General features: G+C 33.0%; 1 protein-coding gene across 2 annotated transcripts in view; it reads right to left on the bottom strand.

Annotated features, from left to right (window-relative positions):
• Positions 1 to 408: 408 nt before the first annotated feature.
• Positions 409 to 10,406, bottom strand: part of Ppp4r2 (protein phosphatase 4 regulatory subunit 2) — a 58,301-nt gene continuing 48,303 nt past the window's right edge. For both annotated transcript variants that reach the window (XM_005005263.4, XM_063260253.1), the window contains 6 exons: positions 9,400 to 9,493; positions 7,840 to 7,877; positions 6,237 to 6,311; positions 5,850 to 5,993; positions 4,277 to 4,569; positions 409 to 4,017 (listed from right to left, as the gene is read on the bottom strand). In XM_005005263.4, the coding sequence (XP_005005320.1) occupies positions 3,698 to 4,017; positions 4,277 to 4,569; positions 5,850 to 5,993; positions 6,237 to 6,311; positions 7,840 to 7,877; positions 9,400 to 9,493 (964 nt within the window). In that variant the 3' untranslated portion in view covers positions 409 to 3,697. The remainder of the gene's footprint in view (positions 4,018 to 4,276; positions 4,570 to 5,849; positions 5,994 to 6,236; positions 6,312 to 7,839; positions 7,878 to 9,399; positions 9,494 to 10,406) is intronic.

The raw sequence follows: 10,406 nt of genomic DNA, 5'->3' as shown, positions 1-10,406 counted from the left end.
TATAGCAAGTAATATTCAGTGGAGTTAGACAAATATGAATGAGAAGCTCGAAGTCAAAAACACTTGACCACTACATCAACCATGTTAACAAGTACACATGAATTCAAAAATGAAAAGCCTTTCCACTTCATCTAACTACAATTCTTATTGGTTACCTAAGAATAGGATTTCTACGTCTCCAACACAAATGTAAACATATGCATGCTAACTAGTGTAAAATTATGGTCAATCCGGTTTCAAAAGCTTGATAAAAACCCATACATGTCAAAAACAGACAGGTAATAAAGTAATTACATTCAGCTTTCCTCCTTATAGGTCAGAAAAAATGCTTTGAAGTCCTCTGAGGTTAGCAAGGAAAAAAAGAGGCAGGGTATAGCATGGTAAATAAAGTAATTACACACATCAAGATATTGTTCTGATTTATATTTTATTGCATTATGAAAATAATACATTTATTTGGCAAAGTAATCTAGGCTCCAAGTTGAAATAAAATTCTTAAGTGTACGGATCATTTTTAAAATGTGAAATTAATGTAATCTAACCAATACATACTAGCATCCATATTAGGTCAATAACTCGGTAAACCTAATTTTAATAATTCCACATGAAATTACAAGGTGTTTTTGCATTCATCCATTTTATGACTAGCACACATCTTGAGAACTGACCTTCATTTTTACTCAAATCAACACATTTAAGAAACTCCTGTTCAGAAGACAATTTAAAACACTACCCAAATTGTTATTTCCTTTGGTTCTACAAGTTGCATTTTCATCCTTATGTTACAGTTTTCATAAACACTGCAGCAACTTTAGATTCTGCCCAAGTACCTTTATAAGTAAACTAATATATTACATTATTGGAAAAACTGATTTTACAAATGCAAAAGTGCATAGATACATGCCTATCTACACCAGTAAAATAAAAGTCTGAACTACAATGCGTTAACAGGTCACACCGTCTAGTCCAGGATTTCTGGCATACCTTTATAAGCCCAGTGGTTTTGGTCCCTCACTGGCAATTTTACTACTTTCCCTATACTTTTGAAAGGTCTATTTGTGACGAACACTAACGGGATTAAATTTATCTAACCACTAATTAACATGACAGCTGCTCAAAGGTCAAGAAACAAGTATCTTCTATCATTTGTGGTTGTTTTCCACCCTTTCAACCATTAATAGGACTTAGTTTGATGTGTTAAGAAAATGTGCCTAAAACTAGCCTTCTAAATATTCATATCGCATCAGGTATTATTCAAGTTGACATCATCATTGAGCAAAGCCTATTATATGCACCTATGCATACTTGCAAAAATTTACTTCCAAATGGCCACTGATAAAAACAGCTGAACAAGAGTCCCCAATTTAACTACCAAAGTATTCCACCTATCCTAAAGGTATTCCTTCAGCATTCTACAATTACCTGTATAAACAGCAACAAGTTTGATCTATGATCAACATATGAATATCTAATAAATATTAAAACTATAGATTAAAACGCAAATCTCTCATAGAGTTAAGTGATGTCATTTTGGTACATTCACCATTATTTGTACTTTATTTAATAAAGAAATACATTTGCTCTTGCAAAAATAGCAATTGCAAGTTTACAAATAAAACCACAGACCTCAAAGTCATGATGCTAAATCTTCAACTCATAACAAAAGTAAATTGATTTGTTTACAAATGGTCCATGGCACAATTAAAAAAAATATCAAAAGGTCACAGGAGCTTAAAGAACAGGTTTATTGACAATAATTTCATAACTATTCTAAAGAAAATTTTTAAACTTAAAAATTTTAAAATCAGTTCTCATTGGCAAAATTTCCCTCAACAAAGCAGGTCACTACAAATGAATGTCACATTTAAAATTTGCTTCATTTTAGCATTTTTGCAAAAAAAAAAAAGTTTTAGAAATTTACAATGTTTGATTCTTCCCCCTCGTGGGTACAGTAAATCAAAATTCAGATTTCAACTACCAGGCGTATTCATAAATATGTCAACTAGCTGCTGTGAACCTGACAGTCAAGTAAGTCAGTAGTATATTACTCTACAAACATAAATGGAGCCAAATCATTTTGGTATTTATAGTCATAGTAATTTAAGTAGTCAATATTCAAAAACTTGTGGTTTCCCTCCAAATCACCCAAAGCATGAGACTGTGTCAAAATTGTTTGCATCAGTTTTTAAATTCATCTGTGTATGTCAGGTATGTGAAACTAAAATGGGGGTTCTTTTGTGTTTTGATAAAAATGTAGCCAGATATTTCATAACATTAATATTTATTGCTTTATATGAATACTGTATTGAAAGCCCAAGCATTCAGTTTACACACAGAAATTATACAATTATATACCGCTTCACAAAGGCAGTGAACACATTACATTCTACAAAATCTACTTTACAGAAATTTAAAAATTCTAAATATCAAAAGGTACAGCTGAAGAAACAGGTAAAAATTTGGCAGCCAGTAATTTTGACAGGGAAGTTGCAGCTTGCATGACTTTAAATATGTGAATTTGAAAATAATGAATTTCGAGTAATTGTGCTTTGTGTTGATCTGAAAAATATAACACTGGCTGTCGAAGAAGCATGTTCAAAAATATTTCATTCACTTCAAAATGTCATACAAACTATGATGGTTGCTATGTACCCCTAACGCCTCAGTCATTTTAGCTCAGGTACATTACTAAATAAATATATTAATTCTCCCAGGACAGTGGTGTTTCATACCATGACATTGCATTCTCTAGAATAATTTAGAAAGAAACGTGTGATATTCACAATGTTCAGGAAAGCAAACCAAAGGTTATAGAACTTGCTGGGTTCTTCTGAGATGGTCTCAGATCAGCTTCATAAGCATTCATTCTACAAAATAGCTAAGGTTTGAACACAATTTCCAAGATAAAGCACATTTTCTCATAAATAATGAAGTCTTTTTTTTCTCAGGCACCTCAGAAGTATACAAAAGAATTTTAGTTTGAGCAGATCTCATGGAATGTGTTTAACCTGGTATTTCAACAGACTAAGAATTTCCAGGGTTCCACAAGGGCCAGATTTTATTTGAATTACTCAGAAGAGAAAGAAAATGTCTTCTGAAAGAAGTGAACTCAATCATTACCAATAGAAAAAGTATTCACTGTATTTGTCTCTTATAGAAACAGAAAAATATAACATTTCCCCCCCTTAGAATAATATATATATATGCATATATGTTCCATTGTACATAGTCAAACAATAAAATCTGGAAACCAGCATGAAACCCTATTAATTCACGTGTTAAAATGTTGAAACTATAACCAAAATATGAAAACTGCTACAGCTTCAGACAAGACAAACCATTCTTGCATATGTATAAACTAAGTGTGATAATCTTGAAAGACTTTCAAAATTATAATTCCTTTCCAGTTTAAAAACTTTAATTCTAAATTAAAAAAAAAAATCTATACACGAACCACTGATTTGACCAGACTACCCCACCCCCTCAAAATAAAGTCGGCGGTAAGCAGGACCCAGAGGAGCTGATATTCACAGTTCTTACATATACAACTCTTGGAGGATTTTTCCTTAAAGTACTTTATTTTACAACCTGCTTCTCTTGTAAAACTAAAGGTCCACTTTATTACATAAAAGTTTTTTTATACAGTGTAAAACCAGAACTGTACGTAAAATACTGTATCTAAAACGTTTCTAAGTAGTTAGTCTTGTTCCATTGGTTCATCTGTGACTTCTGAGGTTTCCTCATCATTTTCCATGGATGACTCTGAGAGACTATCTCCAGTTTTACTGCAATTGGAGCTTGCTAATTCTTCTGTTTCACGACAGTCTGAACTACTACTTACAGGGCCTGTATTTTCACTACCTTCAGAATGTAAATCTTTCTCAGCTTGAGACAGATCTGATTCATCCATTTGATTATTCTCCTCAGAAGTCTCTTCATTCACAGTTAAGGCATCGTCAGATTCTTTTTCTTCATTTTTTCTTTCTGGGACCATGTCTCTTGATGTCATATAAGGTTCTAAAAATAAGCAAATGTTGTTGTAGTTAAATTTTATTTTCAAATTACCTCCATAGTTAAGTTTCATGAATTCTGATATTCTACAGTTCAAATCATATCCCCTGAAACTCAGCAGCAACTAAACAGGGGCAGACCAAAAAAACCCAAAATCAGCATTATAAGGAGTTCCATTATGTTAACTCTTTCATTAAAAAAAAAATGAAGTACAAGAATTTGAGGATCTCCTTATTCCACCCTTTTACAGATGGTCTCTAAATACCTTCTTCTTCATCATCATCATCCTCTTCTTCATCGTCTTCTGTACAGTGCTGCCTGGTACAACTACTTTCTTTGTCTTTATCCTGAGTTGAAGAAGATGCTTCTTTTTCTTCTACCATAACTGAAGAAATCTCACTGGAGGCTGTCTGACTGGCTGTCTCTCTGATTTCACCTTCTTTTTCAAACCTGAGTCTTTTCACCTCATGCCCCTCAGATTCCACAGCATCTTCATCTAGATGTTTATTCTTTATAGGGCTCACGGAGGAAACTTCTGATTCAGATGCTGGAGAATCACTGTAAATGTTTTTTTTAAAGTGCCATTAATAACATTTTCTTCATTGTCTACATTCTCACTTTTGAAATTTAGTAATTTTTAAAACTGTAACATTTTCACACAAAAAAACTGTAAATGTTTTTTTTAAAGTGCCATTAATAACATTTTCTTCATTGTCTACATTCTCACTTTTGAAATTTAGTAATTTTTAAAACTGTAACATTTTCACACAAAAAAACTGTAAATGTTTTTTTTAAAGTGCCATTAATAACATTTTCTTCATTGTCTACATTCTCACTTTTGAAATTTAGTAATTTTTAAAACTGTAACATTTTCACACAAAAAAACTGTAAATGTTTTTTTTAAAGTGCCATTAATAACATTTTCTTCATTGTCTACATTCTCACTTTTGAAATTTAGTAATTTTTAAAACTGTAACATTTTCACACAAAAAAAACACAGGAGTAATTTGAAGGTAAACTGTTTCACAAATATTTCCCATTAAGGTCTAGTTGACAAGTTTTAGGACTTTTCTATATAATTCTCCATCAAATTAAACATCCTCCTATAATAAAATTAGAGGTCCCTCAAATGAACATATTCAAGTCCTCTTATTCATTTTGTCTTATATCCTTTTATAAGATGGAGAAAACTAGAAATAAAATATAAAGGTTTCCTTTTATGATTTACAATAAAACTACAGAATTTCAGTCTTTTTTTCAAGTAATGTTCAAAAGTTAGAAATAAAATGTGCCATGATTACTTGAAGACCCTCTATAAGCAATTTCCCAGGACATACCAGTTGTCAAGTCCTTTCTTGTCAACCTGCAGTCTGCTATAAAGACACAAACAGAAGCCACAGATGCCACCACCGTATTAAAGTCTTGTTCAGTGCCCTCAGCATAATATTACAATCACCTGACAGCACCCAGGGTACTAGTTGCAGGATCTGAAGGGTTCCAAAATCTGAGGATGCTCAAGTGCTTACAAAAAAAATGACAGCACTTGCATAGCACTAACACACATCTTCACAAATACTTTAAATCATCACTGGATCACTTTCCACACCTCATAAATGTAAGTATCACGTGAGCAGTTGTTTTCACTGTATTGTGCGGAAGTAATGACATGAGGGAAAAGTCTGTACGTGTTCAGTACAGATGCAATGTTTCCCCAAATGTTTCTGATACTTGGGAAGCTGAATCCAGAAACATGGAAATCACAAATAAGGAAGGGTAACAGTACATTAAAAGTTGAAAACTATTAATGAAAACACTTCTGACTTTTTAACTACACAAACCTGTGATTTTTCTCTTCATTTTGCTGAAAGGTTGACTCTTTGCTCTCCGCGCTCTCAGGCAAACCATTTGTTGTCAAGGGGGCTGACAAAGAAACCTTTGGTCGATTAAGTGGCCTGGGTGTTCCAGGCCCATTTATGTTAGACCTATAGTAAAATAAATCAGTATTACTTTCCATTTAAAAAAGAAATTACCTTCCCAAAGTAATTTATGTAAAACATATCACAGAAATATTGCAGTATTTATTTCAGATCTATGCCTTAGCAAATTAACAAATTCAGTGCAGTTTACCCTAGGCTTGCTCCATAAAATGTAAAAATATGCTACACCTGGTATTTAAAAATCGGGGAAATACAAACTCTTTTAGTATTAAAAATCAATAATCTCACCTCTCAGTATAACTTGGTGAATTTCCAGGAAACATAACACCATTCATTCGATTTAAACTGTTGGAATTATTTTTCCTGTAAGAAAAGAAGATATACCATTATGGACAGTTTAAACCTTTAAGTTTGGTAAGAACCTTGGGTCTATAAGACGTTTAGTAAGTTCTGTCATATATTCAAACAAGACTCCTGTGAGAATTTAACATAAGCTCACATTCAAAGGGAATTATGGGGAGAAAAAAAGTCCTTAAGAAATCATTTTGCAGGATAGGAATTTAGCTCAGTGATGCAGCATTTGGCTGACAAGCATGAGGTCCAGAGTTGGATTCCTAATTTTAAAAAAAAGTTTTCCAGATTCCTTCACACTTATGAACAAAACATGACAGGGCCAGAGATTTAGCTTGGTGGCATAAGCACTTGTCTGGCAACTATGAGGTCATGAATTCAATTCTCTGTACTGAGGGGAAAAAAAAGGGCAAGCACATGATATTTAAAGTGATTTTTCCATTTTTAGTTTCTTTGACAAACATCTCATTATGAGACTATCTTACTTAGCAACAAAGGTGTACCTTGAGAGTTTTTTAAAAAGTCACTGTTATTGTTTATGAAAATAGAAGCAGCTTAACATTAAACCAATGGTTCTTATCAGAAGCTAACCTTTTCTCCATGTATTTGACATCACCCAGAGGACAGCTGGCTTTGTCTCAAACTTTGGGGATAGGAGATATGTCTAGCCACCATAGATAGAAGCTGGAAACACTTATAAACCTGTATCTTTAGGACTTCTATCCACAACAAAGGATTAGCTGCTCCAAATCTCAATAGTGTCAAAGTTTAGAAAATGAGCTCTAAATTTAGTTCTTACTTTTCTATGTAAGTCCTGCAAACTAGAAAAGCTTTTCCATTATGAAGAGAAATTCCAACAAGTAGCTATTCCAAACCTAGGAGGTAAGCCTTAGAAAGGAATCTAAGCTGGCACTTCAGGGTTCTGAGTACCAGGACAGCACATAAATCCAACAATATTGAACTACAGTAAATTACCAATCTTTTTAACTCATTCTGTCTTTACTGAATGTTATGGTTTGTGTTCAGATGCCCCCCCACCAAGCCTCATACAATCATGGATGTAGCTGAATCCAGCTTTTGTGATTGGTTCATTGTCTAGCACCAAGATTGATGGTATGAGTGCTATACCCACCCAGGAGCAGAGCCATCATACAGTTAAGGGTAGGAAGATGTCATGTCTTTTGTCTTTTGCTTGGTTCACTCTTGCTATTTTACAGTGGCCATGAACAGCGGCCCCGCCATGCCACCCTGCCTTGGAGCCAGCTGAATATGGACTGAAACCTCCAAAACTGTAATCTTCCCTTCACTAATTTTGGGCATCAGGTATTTTATCTCAGCAACAAGAAAAAAGGAACTAAGATACTGAAAAAGCTCATGTTTGGAATTATTGGTAATATTCTACTTTGGAGACTGAGTGATAGGTACATAACGAATGAATACATGTTGCCGTGCTTAATTACATACAAAGTGCCACATGTTTTAAGAATATATTAGAAATAATACAATTAGAATAATATACCAGAAAAATCTACATACTTACTCTGAAGAAGGATAAACACAGCTAACAACCATCACATTCTGAAATAACAAAAATTGGTAATTTACATTTGAGAGGAAAGCACTACAACTTAAAATTTTAACCATTTGTTTTTAATTTCTGAAAATCATCCTAGTGTAAGTTTCCATTTATTTCATGTTTGCTAATAAAGAAAATGGTCAAAAATAAAATCTGATAAAACCAAAACAGTAACCAGGAAGGACAAACAATATAATGTACATAAACCTTTTTTGCTGATCTTTCTTTACTCTAGTTATTCTTGAACTCTGACACCATTTATTACACACACACAAAGGGCTGGAATTATGCTTTCCTCCAAAGATATTTAGGGACTGTAGTACTCAGTCCAAGTAAGAAGATTTTCCTCATAAAGCAATACCAAATCCAAAGCTTCCTGTGTAGTACCATAAACCTCAAGGAAAGAAACTCACTTTTTTAAGAAAAAAAAAAAAAAATCATAAAGGGCTGGGGATTTAGCTCAGCGGCATAAGCGCCTGCTTTGCAAGCAGGCAGTCGTGAGTTCAATCCCCAGTACCGATAAAAAGGAAAAAGACCAAAAAAAAAAGAAACTCACTTTTTTAAATAATAAAATACAAATGCTTTGTGTTTTATCTCAATCACAGCACTAGTGTCCGTATTTCCGAGAAGGAAAAAGAGTCTTAAAGAACTGACCCAAAGTCTCACAATTATGAAGCACTGCAGTCTGGATTTGAAGGCAGGGCCCTTAACTCTGTAACAAATTACCTCTACATCTAAAAATCTACAAAGTGTAATTATCAAAGGGTCACTGCGCCACAGGAGTTTTCTGCCCTTTGGTAATCTTACTCAAGAGGCTCAACCAAATATTATCCCATTAAGGCCCTCAGAACTACTGTAAATCATCACACAAAGCCTCTAGATTATCTTCCAAGGATAAAATACATTGATTTTTACTCAGAAGCTCAAAATAAACACTGTACTATAAGTTTTCAGATCAATCATCCACTGAGAATTAGTAACCCATTCGTCCAATTTTGGTTCCACAGGAGTCCTTCACTCATTTCTACACTCCAAACAATTTAGTTTTCATTTCCTAAAAAATCTTGAAGTCTTAAATTATTTTTCTCCAGAATGTCCTTTCCCTGCTAATTACATTCACTTGCCAATAATCTGACCTGTTATCTTTCTACTTGATAATTTTACCAAAACTGTGTGCCCCTAAACTGTAGAACTCTTTTAAGTTTGCAAAACATTACTACTAAAGCTAACACCAACTGTTCAACATCTCAGGATTTTTAATATGTTGATATGTACTATGAATATTTAAGAGGTAATAAGCTGATGTTCTGAAACTTGGAAACGATCACCTCAGGTTTTCCTCTACCCTTTTCTATAAATTTCTCTGAAATATAAAACATAATTTAGAAAACAATTTGGGAAAAAGTCAAGGTAAGCTAAAAAATCTATTTCAAGAAAAGATCTCTGAAACAGACCTTACTTCAGTGTTCATTTCGGAATCTACTATGACTGAGTTTAATGGAATTCCCATAATAAGATAAATACCTTTTCTACTCCTCTGAGAAACTTGTCTGTTCCTGTATAGTTTCTCCTTGGATCTGTTAGCAATTCACATAGTCGCTGAATAGTAAAAGGGATACTGCAAAAGAATACAATTTTATAGTTTGAGATCATCAGTTATGAAGTATAGTAAATAGTACCTATTTTGGTACAGCTTTAATGAGTCACTCATGTTAAGCTACACAGGCTAAAAAATGAAATAAATGAATGAGCCATTTAAAAACAGACAATAAGCATTGTCTTTTTATTTAACAAAAGAAAATTTTGCTTTAAAAAGCAATAAAAACATCTAAAAATTAACAAAATGCTTCAAAACTTTAAAAAATTTATGTATAATATTCGTAAGCCATGATTGTTTAAGATTAACAAGAGAGGTAACAATAATAATCACATGAAATTCATTTATATACAGAAAATTTCCCTCCATCATTCTTTGGCACACAAATGTTTTTAGACATTCCAACAAAATTATGATTTTGTTATTGGGTAGAATAAAACATTATCTCAATATAAAGGTGTATTAAGTACAAATGTGTTCCACTGTTATATTCTTATACACATCCTACATGTTTAATCAAGCTTAAAATACAAAACAAGCATGCTCAATAATATGCTAAGGACTGTGTGTTAACATTGCCAAATACTTTCACGTGGATGTAATTCTCACTTGATCACAGCAAATTCAAACGTGACATTAATTTGGAACAAAAACCACTTTATAAGAATTTTAAGGCTGAGTGTATGTATCAGCATTCTTCTGAATTTAAACACCAAGGTTATGAGTACTATTTATGACAAGTATAGATAAAAATATAAACATACATCTTCAGACTTCAGTTTTGCCATACAAATTATTTATTTCCCTTACAAAGAGAATTACATACAACTCCTCAAATTAATAGTTAACATTCACAAGGTTCATTGTTTTTTTTTACAAGTAAGGCAACATAATATTCCCCAACAAAGTAAAATAGCTGTATGAGTAACCCAGT

Source organism: Cavia porcellus, unplaced genomic scaffold (assembly GCF_034190915.1).
Source record: "Cavia porcellus strain 051 isolate PalLab524CR breed Dunkin Hartley unplaced genomic scaffold, mCavPor4.1 scaffold_13, whole genome shotgun sequence".
Classification (NCBI taxonomy): domain Eukaryota; kingdom Metazoa; phylum Chordata; class Mammalia; order Rodentia; family Caviidae; genus Cavia; species Cavia porcellus.
Note: the sequence above shows the minus strand (reverse complement) of the source record. Positions and strands in the feature narration are given on the sequence as shown.